General features: G+C 49.5%; 3 protein-coding genes and 1 gene segment (V, D, J or C); 2 read left to right on the forward strand and 2 right to left on the reverse strand.

Moving 5' to 3' along the window:
* Positions 1-2,052: 2,052 nt before the first annotated feature.
* LOC125684546 (feather keratin Cos1-1/Cos1-3/Cos2-1-like) lies at positions 2,053-2,852 on the reverse strand. Its single transcript, XM_048926745.1, has 2 exons — positions 2,754-2,852; positions 2,053-2,373 (listed from the first exon to the last, which is right to left on the reverse strand). Exons 1-2 carry the CDS (start codon positions 2,850-2,852, stop codon positions 2,053-2,055), a joined length of 420 nt encoding a protein of 139 aa, XP_048782702.1.
* Positions 2,853-4,744: 1,892 nt separating this feature from the next.
* On the forward strand, positions 4,745-5,545 carry LOC125684547 (feather keratin Cos1-1/Cos1-3/Cos2-1-like). Its single transcript, XM_048926746.1, has 2 exons — positions 4,745-4,843; positions 5,225-5,545. Exons 1-2 carry the CDS (start codon positions 4,745-4,747, stop codon positions 5,543-5,545), a joined length of 420 nt encoding a protein of 139 aa, XP_048782703.1.
* A 5,592-nt stretch (positions 5,546-11,137) lies between these two features.
* LOC125684390 (T cell receptor alpha variable 4-like) lies at positions 11,138-11,910 on the forward strand. The segment is given in 2 exon segments: positions 11,138-11,189; positions 11,480-11,910. Coding segments are annotated over 2 exon segments (483 nt in total).
* A 1,416-nt stretch (positions 11,911-13,326) lies between these two features.
* Positions 13,327-14,174, reverse strand: LOC125684523 (feather keratin Cos1-1/Cos1-3/Cos2-1-like). Its single transcript, XM_048926712.1, has one exon. It carries the CDS (start codon positions 13,858-13,860, stop codon positions 13,555-13,557), a length of 306 nt encoding a protein of 101 aa, XP_048782669.1. The 5' UTR covers positions 13,861-14,174; the 3' UTR covers positions 13,327-13,554.
* Between the last annotated feature and the right edge of the window lie 7,493 nt (positions 14,175-21,667).

Here is a 21,667-nt window from a genome sequence, read left to right on the forward strand (position 1 = left end):
ACCAAGTGACCAGAAATACCCCACGCAATCAAAAGAGTGTAGAGTACCTGATAAGACACAAATACTGAATCCAATAATACCCCGTCCTGCTAACAGGTCATTTTCAAGTATGGGCAGTCCTTCTCCACAGGCCTCCTCTCACTGTGTTCTCTCAGACTGTGGACAGACCTGGGATTGCAATCACCCAAGTGCAGTATACCTTGCACGTGACCTACATGAATTTCAAATGGGCTGATTTTCATGCCTGTCTTGGTCCCTAAGGATCAAGGCATCAATTACCTCTGTCCCATCCCATGCCCCATTCACCTTAGTCCAATTGGCAAATTTCCTGAGGGTACAATCAACCACGCCATCTACGTCACAGCTAGAAGCTGCTTTCTCCAGTCCTGGAGGGTGGTGCACTTTCAGTCTCAACAGGTGGCCTCCAATGTGCTCTGCTCCTACAGTCGGAGGGTTTTTGCTCCCCCAACCCCTGCCTACAGGTTCAAGGATGTGAGAGACCTGGGATGCCTGATTATCAAGGAAGGCCAGGGCAGAGAACTTGCTGAGCATCGCTGCCTTAACAATGTCAGTTGAAGACTCGTCACCATTCTCACTTATCTGAGGTAGGACGTTCTACTTCAGCTGTGTCTTCTGACCAGGGAACCTCTAGAATCTCATTGTTTTCTTTATCACACCTCTCAACAAGTTCCCCTCCACCTGAGCCCCGGCAGTCATCATTGCATCTCTGCACATCTGGACAGCAGGCCTGCAGACTTCCTAGGCCACTCATCCCAGCTTCCACTGGCTATACCTTTCCTCATTATCCCCAGTTTGACCATCCAGTCCTTGCTCAGCCATACTGGTCTCCGTCCTTCCCTGCATCATTTCTGTCCCTTTGGGAGGGAGAGCTCTTCTGCTCTCAGAAAGGTGTCCTTAAAGGACTGCCTGCTCTGCTCAGTTCCTGTGTCCCTAAGGACAGCCTCCCAGAATACCTCCATTCACATGGGATGCAGACAGGGAATAGGAGAGGTGACATCAATAACTTAACTTCTTCACTAGGAGGATTTTGACATAATCAAGAGCAGGGGGAACTGCGAAAATGTGGTTCTGTAGACGCATCACAACAGATCTCGGTTTTGAATGCAGGTGACGCCAGCCCAGAAGCAGCTACAGGACATTGCCCTGAAGCAAGCAGCACGTGGGTTATTTACACGTAGAAGGTTTTGGTGCCAGGGTGAGAGCAGGAGCTGGCACCCAGGCCAGGGCCAGGCCCAAGAGGGGCCTGGCTGAAGGCTCCACACAGTGGCTACAGCGCACCAAGCCAGGAGGCCAACAGAAGGCCAGGATGGACACCGGCTCTCATTGGTCAAGAAGCCCAGTCCCGTGAGGTGCTCCAGGCTCTAAGGGATATGTCTAAGCAGAGACACAGCCAGGCAACAGCTAACAGCCATTGGCTACATAGGAATCACGCATGACTTCCTCTGCTTCAACAGAGGGTGCCTGAAAGATGAAATTGCAGCAGTGTGCGCTGGCTGGCCGCCCAGATCTAGAAGAATGATGGAACCTCCCCCGGTGATTCCCACTCAAGCCATGGCTTTCTCCTTTGCACATCTGTGCGCAAACGACAAGAGCAGAAACACGGAAGGACACCAAAGAGGATGCAGCAAGTGTTTAATGAGTCAGAGGAGGGAAACGATGTCACTGCAAGCGCAGGCAGCAAGTGTGGGGAGCAGCAGCAACGGGCATGAACCTGTTGCCCAGTGCTACGACAGCGTTGCCACCAGGCCCACACTTATTGCCCAAGAAACGAAGAGAGGTGTCAGGTCTCTTTAGGCTGGTTTTCAGGGTACAGACAGAGATGTCTGAGGCAAACAGACAAGCGAGATACTAGATAGGAAGAGAGAGCAAAAGAGAATACGGGTAGACTTTCTCTGTGTGGTCAGGGAAGTCCAGCAGGCCCCGTCCTGTGTGTGTTGCAGGGCAGAAAGAGCAGCACCACATTTGTTCTCCTGTCCAGTGGCATGCTGTGATTTCCACGGGGACCTTGACTGGGAGCAGTGCCCAGCACCTTTAGTTGCACCTTCTGCCACAGTAGCGGTTGGAAATGCAGGAGAGGTCAAAGCCCCCCGAGGTGATGGGCACTCCCTGACAGCTGAGGATGCTGCCAACAGCAGCGGAGGTGGAGGAGCCCACGGCGGTGTTCTGCGGGAAGGAGCTGAGGATGGGTCCGGGCAGGGTCACCACCACGGGAGAGGGCTCAATGACGATGGTGGAGGGCTGGCACTGCCTGACACAGGGCTCATTGCAGCTGCTGGCCAGAGGGGTCGGGCCACAGGGCCGGCATGGCACACATGGGTCGCAGCAGGACATGACTTGGGACTGGAGGTGCACCTGTTGGGAGTGAGAGCAGGAAGGAAGCAGAACATGGGGATACATGAGGAACAGAGGTCCAACAGGCCACAACTAAATCAAAGCACGTACACTCTTGGCAGCTGAAGGATGCGAAGAGGAAGTCAAAGGATTCTTGGACTCCAAATATCCAGCTATCTGCTGGCCCAAAATACCCTCCCGTGCCTATCCAGCTAGTTCCCAAATTTCAGCCCCCACGCTACCTACACACAGGCTCAGAGTCCAGGACAAATCTGCACTTCTCTTCCCCGTGACAAGTCCCACCGTTTGGCATGACACTGAGGTGATAACTTCTCAGACACTCACTGTGCTGAGACCTCCTTTAGTTGAGCCGGAAGGACAGAGAGGAGCTTCACACTCACCTGGTTCCCAAGGAGAAGATGGTAAGAACGGTGGATGAGAGAGCAAGGAGCTGGGCTCCCTTTTATACTGGACCTAAGATGACCTATATCCAGAGGCATTGCTTATAGTGGTGATTATTTGCTGACACGCTTTTCTTGTCCAGAATGCAAATCATCCCAGATAATGATATGGGTGGTCTGCTGGCTTCCTGAGCAGTTCAGTTTCATTTCTGGCTTTACGCCATGTCACTTCCTGACTGAAGGCATCTTCTGGGAGGCAGGAAGGGAAGCCCAAGCATTTCCGCACCACAAACACCAGTGAGAGCAACAGACTCATTTTGTGTGCTACAAGAGTCCAGCCAAGGCAGATGATGTCAGCCTAGCTCACTCCTTCAGGTTTCTTAGGGGCCCTTCTGGCAAGAGCTGTACCAGCTCCTGAGTGTGGAGTCTTGACCCCTTCTCTGTGTGGCCAATTCTGCTGCTGTGTTTTGTCTCCTTGCCTTTTTGTCTCACTGATCACGGAATGGGGCGCCAAGTTGCGCAGAGTCCTCTCCAGGCCTCAAAATGTCTCAAGAGCAAAGGCTGCAACAGGAGGGCTATTTTAATAAGAAAAAAATGACGGGAGCCATACAGACAGCAGGTAAATCGTATAGCCTCCCAGGTGGGGGAACCGCTGATTTTGAGAAGAATCACACAGGACTAAGAGGATTATTCCCATGTCTCACTCTGTAGGTCTTGATCCAAGGCATCAGGGCTGAGGGAGCTCACGCAGAAGCCCAGCAAAAGCCAGCAGGATCACAGAATCACAGATTTGCAGGGATTGGAAGGGACCTTGAGAGATCATCTTCAGATGAGCTTAACATGTAGCAATGTCCAATGCTACAGTACCTGTTTGTTGCCTTGCTGGGGTCAAGGTACACATCATTCACTGCTGTCCCCTCACCTACCCAGTGGGTGATGATATCACAAAATCCTGTGAGGTTGCTCAAGCATGATTTCTCCTTTGGTGAATCCATGTTCACTGCTTCCAATCAACTTCTTTCCTTCCAACTACTTGGGCATAGCCTCCACGAGGCCAGGGCACTCACCACATTAAGCAGGGGATCCACACTTTCTCTTGTCTTGCTTGTCCCCGTGACATACTTAAAGAAGACTTTCACGTTACCCTTGATCTCTCTCACCAAATTTAATTCTCTCTGGGCCTTAGCCTTCCTGCCTGCGTCCTTACAGACTCAGACACCAGTCTGAGTGTATCCCTCCCAAGTGACCAGGCTCATGATGCACATTGTAAAGACAACTTTTCCTCTCCTGGAGTTTCTCCGTGAGTGCCATGCCGGTCCATGCTGGTCTCCTGCCCTTTATGCTTGATTTCTAAACAAAAGTAGATGGCAATGTGACTGCACGGCAAATCTGCATGAGCGGGGTTCTGTCTGTGCTCTTCCCAACCTGCAGCACATGCTGGGTAACAGCCATGAGTGCACTTAGCTGCAGAGTGGCTGCAAAACTCCTCGAGCAGAGCAGAAAGCAGCTGCCTGCCTGCAACGTGCCTGCAAGGCAAAGGGAGAAGGTCCGAGGGCAGCAAGATGGTGCAGGAGAGGATGGGACAGCACTGGACAGGATGGCAAAATATGAGGTGACAAGACAGGAGGGCAGAATTTTCCAGAAACTTGTGTCAAGTGGAATCGGGTCCCACTCCGGAGATGGTACACCTCCTGCAAGAAAGGCCCCTAAGAAAGGCCCCAGAGCAGTGACCCGGGCTGACGTCATTTCCACTTGCTGGACTCTTACAAGAGTCATGAATTCACTCTGTTTCCCACCCTGCTGTCTGTGGTGTGGAAATGCTTGGGCCTCCCCTCATTACTCTCAAAAGATGCCTTCAGCGTGGCATGGAAATTAAACAAAGCTGGAAACACAACAGTGCTGCGCAGGAAGCCAGCACACTGGCCATATCATTAGCTAGGATGTTTGGCATTCAAGAGGCGCTTGTCAGAAAATAATCACTACTGTAAGTGATGTCTCTGGATATGGGTCAGCTTCGGTCCACTATAAAAGACAGCCCAGTTCCTTACTCTCTCATTCGCTTCTCTTGCCTCTTTCTTCCTGGGAACCAGGTGAGTGCGAGCCCCCTTCCTGTCTCTCTCTCTCTCTCTCTTCATCAGGAGGCCTGAGGTCTATAGACCTCTCATGTGCTACCAGCTCTGTACCATGACAAAGCTTGCAGCTGCTGGTCGTGGGAAAGGGAAGTGGGCAGAAGGTTGGTCCTGGACGGTAGCTGGGACTGCACTGCGGGGCTTCTGGGCGAGGATCTAAGAAGTAGCTTGATAGGCACCGGGTGCTTCTTTCTGGGACCTGGCAGGAGCAGACCAGGAAGCCGATGATCATCCGTGCACAGCTCCCAACTCCCAGGACTGCATGGGCATGATTCCCTCTTGGTGGGATGGCAGCCTCCTCCTGACTCTCTATTTTCTCCACTCGGCCCTCTCTCCCAACAGGTGCACTGCCAACCCAAAGACATGTCCTGCTGCGACCCGTGCGTGCCATGCCGGCCCTGCGGCCCCACTCCTCTGGCCAGCAGCTGCAATGAGCCCTGTGTCAGGCAGTGCCAGCCCTCCACCATCGTCATTGAGCCCTCTCCCGTGGTGGTGACCCTGCCCGGACCCATCCTCAGCTCCTTCCCGCAGAACACCGCCGTGGGCTCCTCCACCTCCGCTGCTGTTGGCAGCATCCTCAGCTGCCAGGGAGTGCCCATCACCTCGGGGGGCTTTGACCTCTCCTGCATTTCCAACCGCTACTGTGGCAGAAGGTGCAACTAAAGGTGCTGGGCACTGCTCCCAGTCAAGGTCCCCCACAATCTCACGACACGGTGCTGGACAGGAGAACAGACTTTCTGCCACTGTTTTCAGTGTAGATGACCACGTCTGGCTTGCTCTCTCAGGACAGCAGGGGCCAGGACGGCATCTCTGACAACACGGCCGATGTCTACCAATATTCTCTTCCCCTCATTCTTTCTCACCCTTCTCTTTGTTCTCTGTTGCTCTCCCCAGAACTCTCTGGGAAGGTCCTAGGGACCTGCTGGCCTCTCTCCTCTGAGGGGCATTTAGGTGGGTGTCCCATGGCACTTCTGCCATAGGAAAAGGGGAACAGATTCCAGTCTGCTTCTGCTGCTCTCTGCCCTTGGGATCTCCACTTCAACTCACATCAATTCCCTCCTTAGGCTCATTAAACATTTGCTGCAACCTTCATTGCATCCCTGTATGGTTTGTCCTTCTTCTGCCTACTATGGCCAGATGAGAAAATTCTTGCTCTGAAACAATGAAGCACAAGTCTCTAACTTCCCTACTAGTGGGGTGGCAGGTGGGGAAGTGGGGGGTTGGGGAGGCAACTGTAGACATTCAGCCTTCAGTGAAGGCCTCATCTAGAGCAGCCTTGTCCCAGCTCTGCTGCACGTGTCCCTGTACATTTGCAGACCTCCCGTTATCCACATGGCCTGGCCAGGCTCCGTGGAAGTCCTGGACAGTCGCTGAATGGAGTATTCAGCCAGAGCACAGGGGTACCAGGCGGAGGGATTCTAAACAGGTGCGGAGGTTGAAGATCCCACAGGGGTGCTTTGAGGATTGGTTCTGGCAGGGTCGCCAGCCCAGAAGACGGCTCAGGGATGACGGTGGAGTCCTGGCACTGTCTGACCTAGGGGTCACTGCTGCTGCTGGACAGAGGGGTCTGGCCGCAGGGCTGGCATGACAGGCCCCGCTTACAGCAGGACTAATCATCGGGCTGAAGGGGCACCTGTTGGGAGAGAGAGCAGAGACAAAGCAGCGCATTACATCCCAGACTCTCACACTGTTTTCATTTGAAAGGTTGCCTTAATGGTCTTCTTACCAAACTTTCAGCTAGAATAATTAATGTCACTGTGTGGCCTGCTTCAGGCTAGACCCATAAGACATTCAGCCTTCAGTGAAGGCCTCATCTAGAGCAGCCTTGTCCCAGCTCTGCTGCATGTGTCCCTGTACATTTGCAGACCTCCCGTTATCCACATTGCCTGGCCAGGCTCCATGGAAGTCCTGGACAGTCGCTGAATGGAGTTTTCTGACATTTAACTGATACGTCTTGCCTGGGCTTGAGCCATTCTGCCACTTCTCACCTCAGCTCTGACAGATGCTTCTCAGATAGAATTAACTGACATCTAAAACTGATGTCTGAGTTGGATTGGCAGACTTTCTCTTGGGTGTACTTTCTCCTCTTGATAATGGTCAAATTGTTCTGGATACCAGAATACACAAAAATTTGAAGCTAGTCCAAAAGGCAAATGAAGAAAGTAACACTTGCTGGAATAGTGTTATGGGAGCTTACCCTGTCAGGACAGACAGAAGTGCCAGCCTGGCTTCTCTGACAACGTGGCCAAAGTCTTCCAATACTCTCTTCCACTTATTCTTCCTATCTCTTTCCTTTGTTGTTTTCTACTTATCCCCAAAACTCTCTGTGAAGTCCCCTGAAACCAACTGAGTGACCTAGTAGTGTCTCTGGTTTGATGAGCAGTTAGATGGATACTCTGTGGCAGCTCTGCCATGGGGAAAGGGCAACAGATTATTGTCTGCTCCTGCTGCTCCCTGCATTCAGGGTCTCCACGTGGACTGACATTATTTCTCTCTTTAGACTCATTAAACATTTGATGAAACTCTTATTGTGTCCTTCTGTGCTTAACTTCTTCTTTTTAAACTGATCAGGTGAGGAAACAACTACTTTGAAGAAATTAGCATAGATCCATCACTCCCCTGGGCACTGGAAGGTGGGGCACACTGTAGACATTCATCCTTCAGTCAAGGCCATGTCTAGATCTGTCTTGCACCTGCTGCATGCAGGCAGCTGCTGCAAGCCTTTTTGCAGTTCTTCAAGATAAGGTACATGCTTTTTAAGTCTTAAATGGAAGACCTAGCAGAGCAGACATACGTTGTCAGCATCAGTATCTACAGTGTCTTCAAGCTTCTCAGTACATCTTCCTTCTCTGTGCAGCCTCTCTGAGTACCACACAATGTCATTAACATATACAGGAATATTAGGATATGCTTCTGTCTGCATGCTTTGTGCAAATGGTGGGTGCAGATTTTTTGAGAATTCCATTCATATTTTTGTGAGCTGGTGCTCAGACTGCAGCCCATGACCTTTTCCTGTGGCCAGCTTCCTGGAGCTGCGGCAGTACTGGCTGATTTGTGCGGTGGCTCATCCTGCTCTGACCTGTGTTGGGCACAGCCATTGTACCAGGGCTCAGCAACACTGTATACTCCATCCCATCCTGTTCCATTCTGCTGCCCTCCTGCCTACCCTTCTTGCCGCATGGTGGCTGGGGATGCTGCATGCAGGCAGCTGCTTTCTCCTTCACCAAAGGAGCTTTCACAGCTCTTCCCCAGCTCTCTGCACACATGCCTATCCTGAGCAGTAGGATGGGAAGAGAACAGCTTTCAGCAGACAAAGCCCATGAAGAGGTGCCCAGCACTCACATTCCAGACCGGATTCCTCTAGCTTCTGCTATACTTCTGTTTAGAATCCCTCAGCCGTGCTGCCTGGGTGCTCTGGTCATGACAAGGTGGGTCAAGAGCTGGCCATGGGCTTATATCCCCCCCACGATATAGTACATCCTATTCCCCAAAGGATGCTTGGAAGAATCCCAGGTTCTCTGGGAAGTACAGATCTGTGCAGAGCTGCAAGAGTTCCCCTGTGCAAAAGCCTCATACTATTCTCTCAGCCTTTTCTCCTGCTCCACCGGGAGCTTGTGTGTATCTATGTATGTTCACCTGTTCCATCAACACAGAGAAAGACAGATAACATCTTTACAGCAAAGTCTTCTGTTGTAACTTGCCCTGCAGCCTAAGCACAAAGTCCCATATCCAGGGGAGCTCCAGCAAAGTCTTTGTTGGTAGTCTGTGGGCAGATAGGAGCATTACTGATATTTCTCAGGAATGCGACCTACAAATCTTCATCTTTGATTCTTCTTCTTCCTCTCTTCCACTGCCAAGAACTGGATGTCCATGACACAAAAGGTTTCAACCCAACTCTTTAATTTTCATTGTCACCCATACCACTATCCTAGCAGCTGTTTCTTTCTTCCTTTGCATTTTAGAGTTATTGCCTTCTCAGTTTTGTGGATTCTGCCATTCAGAAGCATTTTGCCAGCATCAGGAAGGAGGAAAGGAATAAAATCAGGCTTTTAGGGAAGCTTTTAGGGAAGAGTCTAGGAGCAACATTCAAGGGTGAACCTGCTAGTTCAGCTGAAGTGCATCTACACTAATGCACTCAGCATGAGTAATACATATGAGGAGCTTGAAACCATGGTGTGACAAGAGAAACGTGGCTTGGTTGTTATCTCTAAAGTGTGGTGGGATTGTTCTTTTCACTGGAATGCTGCAATGGAGGGCAGATGACTGGAAGCTTGTCCATGTGACAACCTTCTGTAAGAAAGGTTGGAAGAAGGATCTGGGTAACTACAGATCTTTCAGCCTGACCTTGGTATGGTCAGGGAAGGCCAAGAAAAAGATTATTTTGACTGTGACCATGTTGCATGTGCCAGCATGGGCTCAAAAAAGGCAGGTCCTGCTCCTGATCTCCTTCTATGACCAGCTGACCAGCCAAGTGGATGAGATGCAGTCTACCCAGAAAGGCCTTTGACACTGTCTTCCACAGTATTTTCCCACAGAGGAAGGCAGCCAATGGCTTGGAGAAGTGTACTCTTCCCTGGGTTAAAAAAAACTGGCTGGAGGGTGGGACCCAGAGAATAGTGGTGAATGGAGCTAAATCCAGCTGACGATTGGTCACAAGTGGTGTTCCCAAGGAGTCAGTACTGGGGCCTGCTCTGTTAAATATATTTGTTATATGGATGAGGGGATGGATTGCACCCACAGTAAGTTTGCAAATGATACTGAGTTGGGGGAAGTGTTCAATTGCCTGTGAGTAGAAAGGTCCTACAGAGGGAATGTAAGAGGATGGATCTAAGGGCTGAGGCTATTTGTATGAGTATTAACAAGACCAAGTGCTGAGTCCTGCACTCTGGCCACAAAAAACCCCTGCGTCACTACAGGCTGGCGATGGAGTGGCTGGAAAACTAAGTGGACAAAAAGGATCTGCTAGTATTGCTTGACACATGACTGAACACAAGCCAGAAGAGTGTTCAGCTGGCCAAGAAGCTGGCATCCTGGCTTATTTCAGAAAGAGTGTAGCCAGCAGAATGAGGGAAGTGATTGTTCCTATGTAGTCAGCAATGATGGGGCTGTACCCAGAGTACTGTGTTCCATTTTGGGCCCCTCCCTACAAGAAAAACATTGAAGCCCTGGAATGCGCTCAAAGAAGGGCAACAGAACTGGTAAAGTACCTGGAGCACAAGTCTTACGAGGAGCAACTGTGGGAACTGGAACTGTTTAGTCTGGAGAAAAGGAGGCTCAGGAAAGACCTTATTGCTCTTTACAACTGCCTTAAAAGAAGCTGTAGTGAGGTGAGGATTGGCGTCTTCTCCTATGTAACTAGCAGTAACACAGTGGCTTTAAGTTGCTTGAGGTGTTAGGAAAACTTCTGCTACAATAAGCTTGCTCAATCATCTTTATTAAAAAAAGAGACAGAGGAGAGACTTCAGTCTCTTCATTCAAATAAAGGGAGACTCTGCTGGGACAGAGAGATCCCATACCCCTGTGGGACAGGCCTTCTTTTATCCCTGTACTCTGACACTGGAAGGCCCTTTCCCATTCACCAAAGTACTTGGGGTTCACATCATTCTCTGTTCACCTATCAATGCTCATCCACCCCCAGCAGCTGCTCCCCTTCATTTCCTTTGTTTATGCATACATTATAATCTGGATTCAGAGTTTGTTGTTTCACCGAACTAGGACTATATTTGTATCCTGTAAATTCTATCAATCTTTTTTCTCTTCAGTAAACAAGATTTACTTGCAGGTGCTAAGCTAGCACGTCCTGCCATATGCTTGCAAAATAAGTTAGTTTAACCAGATCCTTCTGACCAAAACATTTCTTCTAACCTCTATCTTGTTTTGCAGGAACCCCAATCCTTACTTTGTTCTTTCCAAATTTTATTTGCAGGGACTCTTTATCTTTGTTTTTCCTTCACAGGGAAGGTTCAGGTTGCAACTGGGAAAAAATTATTCTCAGGAAAGGTAGTGACTTATTGGAACAGGCTGCCAAGGCAAGTGACGGAGTCTCTGTCCCTGTAGGATCCCAAGAAAAAGATGCTTAGCTCCCAGCAACCCGCGCCCCGCTACCCACACACGCACTGGCGCCCAGCACTGGCAGCGCTGAGCAAGCCCGAGTGACTCTGCCGCAGGGCGCAGCCCCGGGGCGGAGCTGGCGGCGGGGAGGAGGCGGCGCGGGCGGAGCAGAGCCGGGGCTGGCGGGGGCAGCGGAGCGGCGGGATGCGGCAGTGCCGGGCCGCGGAGCTGGCGGGGCTGGCCGCGGTGCTGCTGGGTGCGCGGGGCTGCCGCCGGCGGGGCCGGACTGCGGGGGCTGGCGCCGGCCTCGCCTCTGTCTCTCCGGCTTCTTTCAGATCTCTCGCCACTCTCTAGTCCCGACTGCTTCCTGCCCAATATACCTATCCCTTCAGACCGGCCTCTCTCCCTGCGCTGTTCCATTCCTTTAAAAATCACTCCCCTCGCTGCTGCCTTTTGCTCTCATTCCATTCACCTCCTGGATTGGATCCCTGTAACATTAGGAGGAAAGGGATTTTCTGACTTTGTTTATTCTTTTCATCTCGGCAGTGGCTGTGAGCAGAGCCCAGGTGCAGCAGGAGCCGGCGACAGAGACCAGCGAGGGCACCGGCATCAACATCACCTGCTCACACCCCAACATACAAGGCAGCTACATCCACTGGTATCGTCAGCTCCCGGGCCGAGCCCCCTCATTCCTCGTCAGCGCTTTAAAAGGCTACAAGCAGGTGCTGGACCCGGAGGGGCAGCTGTGGGTGTCGGCAGACCGCCGCTCCAGCGCCCTGCGTCTCGCCCGGCCCCGGCTCGGGGACGCGGCGCTGTATTACTGCGCCGTGGGCACACGGGAAGCGAAGCCGGGGCTGCGGCCGGGCACGAACCGCTTGGGGCGGGGCGGGGGCACAGTGCCGTCCGGGCCCGCAGGGGGCGCTGCCTGCATGGCCGCCAAACTCCATCCTGACCAGGGTGCGCCGCCCCCGCCCTGAGCTCTAGACAGAAACGAGCACTGCACCCGCAGCAGTGATTCACTGAGGCCAATGTGAGATAGCTATGTTTGAGGTGAGCAAGATGGCATAAATGACAACACAAGCTGTGTTGTACACTCCCAGAGACCGGAAAGTTCTACTCCATCTTCTATCCTTTCCTCATTTCCCAGTGATGCAGATGAGAGCAGTAGGAGCCCTGTTCCTAAGAGTCTGTAGAGTGGCATCCCCCATGGCCTCACACTCATGGCTTTTCCTGTGAGCACAGCAGAGGTTGTGTTCTGCATTTCCAGAAACTGTGGAGGCAGTTAAGGATGGAAACACCTCAAGGCAAAAGCCAATATCCTCTTGCTCTGCAGTAACCAGGGATATCTTCTACAACTGCAAGGTAAGGTGCATGAGTGAGGAGCCTCTGCAATGCATTGGAATTTCCTATTTTTTCTAGGAATGGAAAAAGTTATCCTTAAACACTCATACCCACGGGAGCAGAGCCATTTTTTCTGGAAAGGTCTGGAGGCCATACACTGTGTGAAGTAATATCAAAAGCTCAAACTGAGATGGAGAAATCTTTAATGAATATTTAAAGAGGAAAATGAGTTCACTTCAAGAAGAGGGGCAGGTATGTAAGTAGATAGAGGAATAGAAGAAAAGATGTGAGCGAGATACTTAGAAAGCCCAGGCTTGGTTCATCCCTTAAGTATTTTCTAGAGTAGTTGAGGGTGGTCAGGTATTCGAAAAGCTGTGGCTTAAAGATTCCTTCTTGATCCAGCACCGTGTTCGTGGTTCATGGACGAATTTCTCCAGGACCAGGGCCAGTGGCTCCAGCAGGGCGGGCACCTTCTGCCACAGGAGCAGCTGCCCAAGCCGGAGGCAGCAGGATGTCTTGCACGTCACACAGTATCCCACACAGTGATAGCTTTTCCTCTAGGCAGAAAGCAGGTTGTGATATTCCTTTTCAGGAATTTAGAGTGTAGTTGTGGGCAGAAACACTGCAAGGCAAAGGCCAATAGCCACTTGTTCTGCCATAGACAGGGGTATCTTCTTCAGCTGCAGGGGACAGTGACCAAGAAAGCAGTGTATCACATCATGCCGTTCTTCTGGGAATGGAGAAGGATCTCCTTAACCTCTCATCTTTTACCTGCCAGGAGCAGAGCCATTCTCTCTCGGCAGTTCTGGAGGCCATAGGCAGTGGAAAGTAACATCAAATGCTCAAATGAGATGCAGAAATCTTTAATGAATGTTTACAGAGGAAAACGAGTTCACCCTCAGAGGAGGCTTCACAGTGCAGGATTTGCCTAATCCCATGTTTAAGTTCAAAGACTGAGTTCATGCAAGACATACGCCTTATTTTCCAACAGTGGATGAGATTGTTCTGGGGAACCTCACATGTCAGAGGGGCACAGGGGAAGAAAAGAAAAATGAAGAAAGAAAAAAGAAAAACTGGAGAAGGAGGTAGGTAGATGAGGAGAGGTACAGAAGCAGAGGCATGAGCCAGCTTTACTGGAAGCCCAGGCATGCCTCTTCCTGCCAGTACTTCCTAGAGTAGCTGAGGATGGTCAGGTAATCTGAATGCAGGGGCTTGAAGATGTCTTGTTGATCCAGCACCATGTTCCTGTTTTCTGGAGAATTTCTCCGGGACCAGCGGCTTCAGCAGGGCGGGCACCTTCTGCCACAGGAGCGGCTGCCCAAGCCGGACAAGTCAAAGCCCCCCGAGGTGATGGGCACGCCCTCAGAGCTGAGGATGCGGCCAACAGCAGCGGAGGTGGAGGAGCCCACAACGGTGTTCTGCGGGAAGGAGCTGAGGATGGGTCCGGGCAGGGTCACCACCACGGGAGAGGGCTCAATGACGATGGTGGAGTCCTGGCACTGCCTGACACAGGGCTCATTGCAGCTGCTGGCCAGAGGGGTCGGGCCGCAGGGCCGGCATGGCACACACTGGGTGTAGCAGGACATGTCTTGGGACTGGAGGTACACCTGGGAGAGAGGGATAGAATGTAGAAGGAAATGAGAATACGTGAGGGGCAGCCTGGATAGCCTCTCACAAAGGAGCCAAGGAAACTGCTAAGGATGGAGAAGGCAGCTTGGGACAGCAGGTCACATCCCTTCATTGTGCCATCGCCCTACAAAGAGCAGTGTGACCCAGGGAGACTCTCACACGCTGTATAAATCTAAAACCATGTGAGCTGCTCCAACCATTCTCTATGCCCACCTTGCCCCCTCCATGGTCTCCCATAGCAAGAACCTCCACTATCTGATTTAATTCCTATTGAGGCAAAAATCACACTTTGCAAGAGAAGAAGAGAAGGCTTCACACTTACCTGGTTCCCAATGAGAAGGAGACAAGAGAAGAGGATGGGAGAGCTGGGATCTGGGCTACCTTTTATACTGGTCTCTTACTGCTGCAGGTCCAGAGACACCCTTGATACAGGCAATAATTTTCTGACAAGCTAACCTGGAATACATGCCATCCCTTGTCATCACATGGGGTGTGTTTTGATTTTCTGCAGTGCTACCTTTTCATTTAAAGATTTTTTGCCATACCCATCCTCTAATGAAGGATTCTTTGAAGCACTGCAAAGAAAGACCCAAAGTTTTGTAGTTCAGGATTGCATGGTGAGGCAGATGACTCAGCTGTCTTTGACATTCACATTTCTAACAAACCCCTCATGGCTGATGAGAAAGTGTCCTGCATAAAGATATTTCCTTTCACATAACACAGTGAGGTAAGGACTGATGGTTTTTCCTTATAGAGTAACCAAGGATTTCTTCCTCAGCTTTAAGAGGCAGTGCGTGAAAGATGAATCTCTTCAGTGTCTTCCACCCTCTAGTGCCCAGGGGAGTGATAGAGTGCCCACTAATTAATTCCCACTAAAGCAATGGTTTTCTCCAAAGGCCATCTATAAGGACTTACAAACATCACATGGAGAAACACTCAAGAATGCACTGAAATGGAAGCCTCAGGTGTGGAAAGTAGCTGGAGAAGCCATTGCTTCTCCATTGAGTGATCTATCTCTCAAATCCCTAGCTGTCCTGTATTTCAAAGAGATCACTGGACACTCCGTCTTTCTGACATCAGTGGCCAGGATCTCAGTCCTCTGTTTGGCAACACCTTCTGGGTTTCCAGAGGACCTAGCCTTAGCCCTCATCAGTGGCCTTAGCACAGTGGGGCCCTGTCTGCTGAAATAGCATCTGTAAAAGCAGGAGAGGCCACAGCACCCGGAGCTGATGAGAACTCCATCACTGCTAAGGATGCTGCCAACAGTGTTGTGCAGGAAAGAGCTGTGGATGGGGGCAGACAGGGCCACTATCGCAGGAGAGGGCACAGTGATGACAGTGGAGTTCTGGCACTGCATCATTGCAGCTTTTGACCAACGGGATCAGGCCACAAGGCCAGCATGGCAGGTACTGGGCATGGCACACACTGGTCGTATCAGGACATGGATGAAGGCTGAAGCTGTACCTGGGAGAGACTGCAGGGAGAAAAAGAGCACAGGGACATATGAGGAGTAGTCCATAGTCCAGTAGTCCCCAGAAGCACGCCAATGAAGTATTTTTGTTGGCTGGTAGAATTACAGAATTGTAGGGTTTGAAAGGGATGTCTGGACATCATCTAGTCCAACTGCCATGCTAAAGCACATTCCATAAATCAGGTCAAACAGGAAAGCATCCAGGTGGGTTTTCAATATCTCCCAAATTCCAAAGATTCCAAAGGCTCTATGGACAGCTTGTTCCAGTGCTCTGCTCTCTCATGCTCAAAGTAAAGCTCTTTCCTATGCTTGGATGGAGTTTTCTGTGTAGGAGTCTGTGCCTGTTCCTGCCTGTTTTGTCACTGGGCACCACTGAAAAGATCCTGGCCCTATCCTCTTGACACCTGCCCATTACATATTTATAAGCATTGATATGATCCCCTCATCTTCTCCAGGCTAAACAGTCCCAGGATTCTTAGTCTTTCCTCCAAAGGAAGATGTTTGTGGCCCTATAAAAGAGTAAAAAGGGTCAAAATATTGTCTTCGCTTCATCCAGAAATTATCTGAAGAGACTGGCCAGATGCAACAAGGCTGCTGCCTCTCTCAGTGGAAAATCCATCTCAGCCAAGCTCCAGTCAGGCATGATCAGAAAATGATGAGGGAGAAGGGCTTCAGGCTCATTTGGTTACCAAGAAAAAACAGGTAAGAGATGTTGATTAGAGGATCAAGGACTCAGGATGCCTTATATGGTGACCCTGCACTGCCCCAGGTCAACGCATAGCCTTCATGGAAGTGACAATTTTCTGTGGAGCTACTGATGAATGGAAAACAGCCAATGGCACGAACTGTGTGGCTGCTTCCCTTAATGCTGCTTGTTCATTTTCTGTCCCATACCACACTCATTTACCCATGGAGGCTTCTTCTTGAGTGCTGGGGTTGAGAGGCCCCAGGACTTCTGGGCCAGGAATGAGTGAGTGATGGCAGAGGACTCAGCTCACAGTGCTGAGATGGATCCATCTCAGGCAAGTGATGCTGGCCTGGGGCTACCTTGCATGCAGATTTGTCTTGTCTTCCTCTTTTCCTCCATCCCAGCTGACTCATGTGGTTTCATGTGGTCTTATGTCCAGGCAGGTGGGATGGACTGCTGGGTTTCAATTCTCTTCATCATCAAGATGTCCTCTGAATAAGCTGTGTGACCTTCTTGGACTCCTTTCACTGGGCTGTCCTTGCAGATCTGCAGACTGCTATCATCTCATCTGGAGCTCTGTCCTGCTCAGAGCCCTGCAGTCTTGCCCTACCAGAAAGCTCCTCAGTGTCTCCTCAGTCAGCTCCCCATGGCCTCAGCCTCTGCCTCTCCATCTACGTGTGTTCACAATCATGGATGATCTGTGCATCTACCTGAAGTGTGCATGAGCTTTTGTTTCTATGTGCGCCGTGTATGCATATACATTTGTGAATGCATTGTTGTGACAATGTGTGAAGGCACAGGTATGTTTGTGTGCATACATACATGTTGTGTGCCAGTGCACAAGTGCACAGAATTAGACTGACCACATGCACAGCTCCAGCATGTCCCAAGACCCACAGTGTTCCTTCTGTGTACTGGTGTCAGGTGCTGATGCAACCTGGGCACCTCATAGTCTGACGAGGTTTAGGGAAGGCTGATGTGTTTGATTTTAAGTGATCAGTGCCTTCAGCCTACATCTAGTCTTTTTCTGAATACTTCCTGCAGCTCCCAGCACTCATCTGCTTTCGTAGAGCCATCCTGTCTCCTGGCTCAGGTGGAATGAAGTTGAGGGGGACAATCACCTACCTCTTCCTGCTGGCCACTCCTCTTTTAATGCAGCCAAAACATAGCTGGCCTTCTGGGCTGCAAGTGCACACTGCTGGCTCATGTCCTGCTTCCTTTTAATCCAAAGAGCTCTGCTTTTCATGGTAGTTTCTGACATCTGCATCATCTTCAGAGTTTTCTCTGCTCCCTTTCCTTTCATTCACCAGAAGGCATTCTCCACTTGTGCTTCCATCATATCATGCTTCCCATTTTTTTATGACACTTCTTGAAATAGGTACAAAACATTGTGTTGCAATTGAAACAGGACTCAAGAGATTTGTTGTTCAGTTTTTCATTGAGCCTGTGTGGAGAAAGGATACGGAGTCAGTGATTCTTGTCTGTTTGTCTGTTCTACCTCAGGGTATGCTATGATTCTGTGATTCCCTGCATTTCACGATTGATGAGATGATCTGTGGACACTGTAGTGTTTTTTTGTTGGTTTTTTTGTTTTGTTTTTTAAAAAAGGACCCATGAGTGGCCTGGCTGAAGGTGTGATTTAAAGTTGCTACGTGGAAAACAGCAGGAAAGGCAAGGTGCAGGGAAACCGTGGATTCTCTCATCTTGTGTACAACTGGGCCAAGCAAACATTATGCTGAAGAGTGCTATGGTTGGGACATCCCCACGTGCAACAGCCTCCAAACCCAGATTTGCCATCACCCCTCAAATACAACCAGAGACCTCCCAGCAGCAGCCCTTCTGCACTGTTGAGGCTTGGCTGAAGCACAGGAGATCTGACTTCAGGTGTAAATAGCCTGGGTAATGCAGGGGAATTCCAGTATCAATTTACATCACCCCACAGAGAGAAGCACACACTTCCTATGCTTTGGAAATCTTTCCCTTTAAAGGCATGCTGAGACATAATGATTTGACATTTGCCAGATTTAACTTTTCCTTGTGAAACATTACACGTGTTTGTTCTAATAATCCACTGAGATCCTCTACTAAGTCTAATCAGCTTTTCCCGCTGTTGCAATATTCCTAGAAGCCACCCTTCTTCCATAGATTGTACTGCAACAAGAAACATCTTCATGCACACATTTTCTGCTGAGCTTTTCTCTAGACTCCTTCAGTCTTGCTACCTTGATGCTCTGGCCCTGATGAGATGAGGCAGGGAAAAACCATGTGCTTTCATCCCTACCCATCATACAGAATATTTTATTTCCCACAGGAATTATGCTGAAAACATCTCTTTCAGTATGGAACCGGTGAACAGATGCTTTCTGGGTCAGTAATACACCCCATGCACTCCTGAGCCTCCAGCCTCACCCGGACACAGAACTCTCCCTTTTCTCTGCTCCTGTACTTGTAGTGAACAAGTGGCCTATAAAAGATGGCAACTCATCAAAACTCACTGGAATTGGGAAAGAGAGATCTCATCAGAGTAGATGAAAGTGTGAAATTGCTGTCCCAGCGACATGCAGGGATGCTGAGGCTGTTCTGCCCCCCCTGCTGCCGATATCTCTAGAGGCTTTGGGTTCTCCCTGACCGTCTCTTGCCCAGCTTCTCCTCTCTGGGGTGCAGTTCTGTTTTGTCACTGCATTTCTGGCACACTCTTGGGGAAAGAGAATCTAGCTGTTCCTGATTGAAGTCATTCAATCTTATCTTATTGCTAGTTACCTGTAAAAAAAGGCTGACTTTCACCTTGCTACAACCTCCTTTCAGAGAGTGATAAGGTCACTCCTGAATCTCCCATTCTCAAAAATAAACGATCCCAATTCCTCAGCTGTTCCTCATAAGGCTTCACAACTTCACTGCCCTTCTTTGGACACGCTCCAGGACCTCAAGGTCTTTCTAGAAGTGAGAGGCTCAAAACTGAACAATGTACTCAACATGCAGCCTCACCAGTTCTGAGTACAAAGTAATGATCTCCTCCCTTGCTCCACTGATGACACTATTTCTGATGCAAGCCAGGATACTGATGGCCTTCTTGGCCTTCTGAGCACACTGCTGGCTCATATTAAGCAACCTGTCAACCGACCCCCTCAGATCTTTTCACTACACTTTTTTTTCTTACTACACTGCAGCTTTCCCGACATTCTGTCCCAAGCCTTTAGGCATGCATGAGTTGCTGTGACAAAAGACTTGGCATGTGGTCTCATTAAAGCTCATGCCATTGGTCTTAGCCCAGTGATCCAGACTCTCCAGGTCTCTCTGTATTAATATCAGGCAGATGAACACTTTTCCCAACTTGCTGTCATCCTCAAAAATTACTGAAAGTGCAGGCAAGTCCTTTATCCAGATCAGCAATAAATACACTAAAGTGGATGTGTCCCAACACCGGTGCCTGGGGAACACCACTTCTGACTGGTACCCAGCTGTAATTACTCCATCCTACAGCACGCTCTGGGCCAGTTTTTTATCCAGGAAAGAGGACATAAGTCCAAGCCATAGGCTGCCAGATTATCAAGGACAATACTGTGGGAGATGGTGTCAAAGGCTTTGCTGCATTCTAGGTAGACTGCATCAACAGCCTTTCCCTCATCTACAAGGTATGCTATACTGTAATAGAAGAGATGAGGTTGATCAAGCAGGAGTAGCTGCCAAGCTTCTCGTCATCATCTTTTAAAAGTTATAGTTGTTGTGAATTCCCCAGTGACTGGAAAAATGGAAACATCATTCCTGAAAGTGAGAAAAGAAGACGTGATGAACTATAGGCAAGTGAGCCTTACGTATGTGTTTGGGAAGATTATGAAGCAGATCCTTCTATAAGAGATGTTAATGAACATCAAGTGCTGAGGAGGTGATCCAGAACAACCAGCATGGCTTCACCAAGGGCTGATTGTGCCTGACCGATCTGGAAGTCTTTTGCCATGGAGAGACCACATCAGTGGAGCAAGGAAGGGTAACTGATGTCGTCTACCTGGACTTCTGCAAGGCCCTCGATATAGTCCCACAAAATGTTTATTTCTCTAAACTGGAAAGATATGAAGTGTGGAACATTCAGTGGATAAGGAATCAGCTGGGTGGTTGCAACAATTTTGCTGAAGACATTGAGCATAGTGGTGCAGGGAATGCAACGGAACAAAGGGATGGCATCCAATGGGATGTGCACAAGCTTCTAAAGTGGGCCCATGAGAACCTAATGAAAATCAACAAGGCCAAGTGCAAGCTGTTGTGTTTGAGCTGGTGCAATCTCAGCTATGTGTACTGACTGGAAGAAGAACTCCTTGAGAGCATCTCTGCAGAGAAGGTCCTGGGGATCTTTGTGGATAAAGAGCTTGACATGACATAGCAGTGAGCACTTGAAGCACAGACATCCAGTGGTATTCTGTTCAAGTGAGTTCCCCTCTACATTGCCTTTATGATTTCCCATATAGAGAAGTGCATCCAGTCCAGAGGTTGTGGCACAAGAAGGGTGTAGAGCCACAGGAGCATGTCCAGAGGAGGGCCAAAAAAAGCTCAGCAGAGATCTGGAGCACCTCTCATACAATGACAGCCTGTGGGAGATGGTCCTGTGCAACCTGGAAAAGAGAATGCCCCGGGGAGACCTCACTGGGACCTCCAGTATTTGGAGGGAACTTATAAACAATAGAGAGACCAAATTTTTACTTGGACAATTACTGAAAGAGCAAAGGGGAATAACTTTAAACTAAAACATCAGAAATTCAAGGGGGCTATACACTGTAGTGGGATTCAGACCATTGAATGCAGTGCATGAACTATTAGCTGAGGCATTTGAGAAGTTATTTTGACATTGTCAAGAGAAGAGTGAATCCCCAAAGTGTGAGTGTGTTGATCCATCTCAGGTCTCATTTTTAGATGACAGATAATTCCAGCACATGCTGATTATTGTCCTAAGGTAAGCAATATGTGTGTTATGTGTAGAGGATATCACTGCCAGCGTGAGAGCTAGGATCCAAGTCCAGGTTAGCCAAGAGTGGCCTGGCTAAAGACTCCACTCAATTAACAGAGTGGACCAACAGAGTGTCTGGCCAAGCAAGGAAGTCAGCAAATGACCTCGAGCAGGTTCTGAGATTTGACAGGTTTCTCATTCACAGGACATGCTCCAGGGCGTAGGGGACATGTCTAAGCAGAGATACAGGAAGGCAAGGGCTGACAGCCATTAGTTACAGAGTAACCAGGGGTGATTTTCACTGCTTCAAAAGACAGTGACTGAAAGATGAAATCTCTGCAGTGTGCGCTGGCCTCCAATATCTAGACCAGTATCTATACACAGATGGTAAAAAAGCAGGGAAGGACACACTGAAGGATGTTGAAGGATGCAGCAAATGTTTAATGAGTCTGAAGGGGGAAATTATGTCACTCTCAGTGCATACATCAAGTGTGGGAAGCAGCAGGAACAGGCAAGAGTCTGTTTCCCCCTTCCTATATTAAGGCCCCAATATCCTGGCCAAAGATTGTAGAGAAGTGAAGTCTCTTGAGGCTAGTTTTCAGGGATGCTAACAGATCAATAAGGAGAAATGATAGCAAAGTAATTAGATAAGAAGAATGAAAGAAAGGG

Source organism: Lagopus muta, chromosome 25, assembly GCF_023343835.1.
Source record: "Lagopus muta isolate bLagMut1 chromosome 25, bLagMut1 primary, whole genome shotgun sequence".
Classification (NCBI taxonomy): Eukaryota; Metazoa; Chordata; class Aves; order Galliformes; family Phasianidae; genus Lagopus; species Lagopus muta.

Coding starts and splice junctions, on each gene's coding strand:
- LOC125684546 (XM_048926745.1), bottom strand. CDS start 2,852: ATGCCTCTGGATATAGGTCATCTTAGGTCCAGTATAAAAGGGAGCCCA. Junction 2,374..2,753: donor ATCTTCTCCTTGGGAACCAG/GTGAGTGTGAAG, acceptor CACTCCCAACAG/GTGCACCTCCAGTCCCAAGT.
- LOC125684547 (XM_048926746.1), top strand. CDS start 4,745: ATGTCTCTGGATATGGGTCAGCTTCGGTCCACTATAAAAGACAGCCCA. Junction 4,844..5,224: donor TCTTTCTTCCTGGGAACCAG/GTGAGTGCGAGC, acceptor CTCTCCCAACAG/GTGCACTGCCAACCCAAAGA.
- LOC125684523 (XM_048926712.1), bottom strand. CDS start 13,860: ATGTCCTGCTACACCCAGTGTGTGCCATGCCGGCCCTGCGGCCCGACC.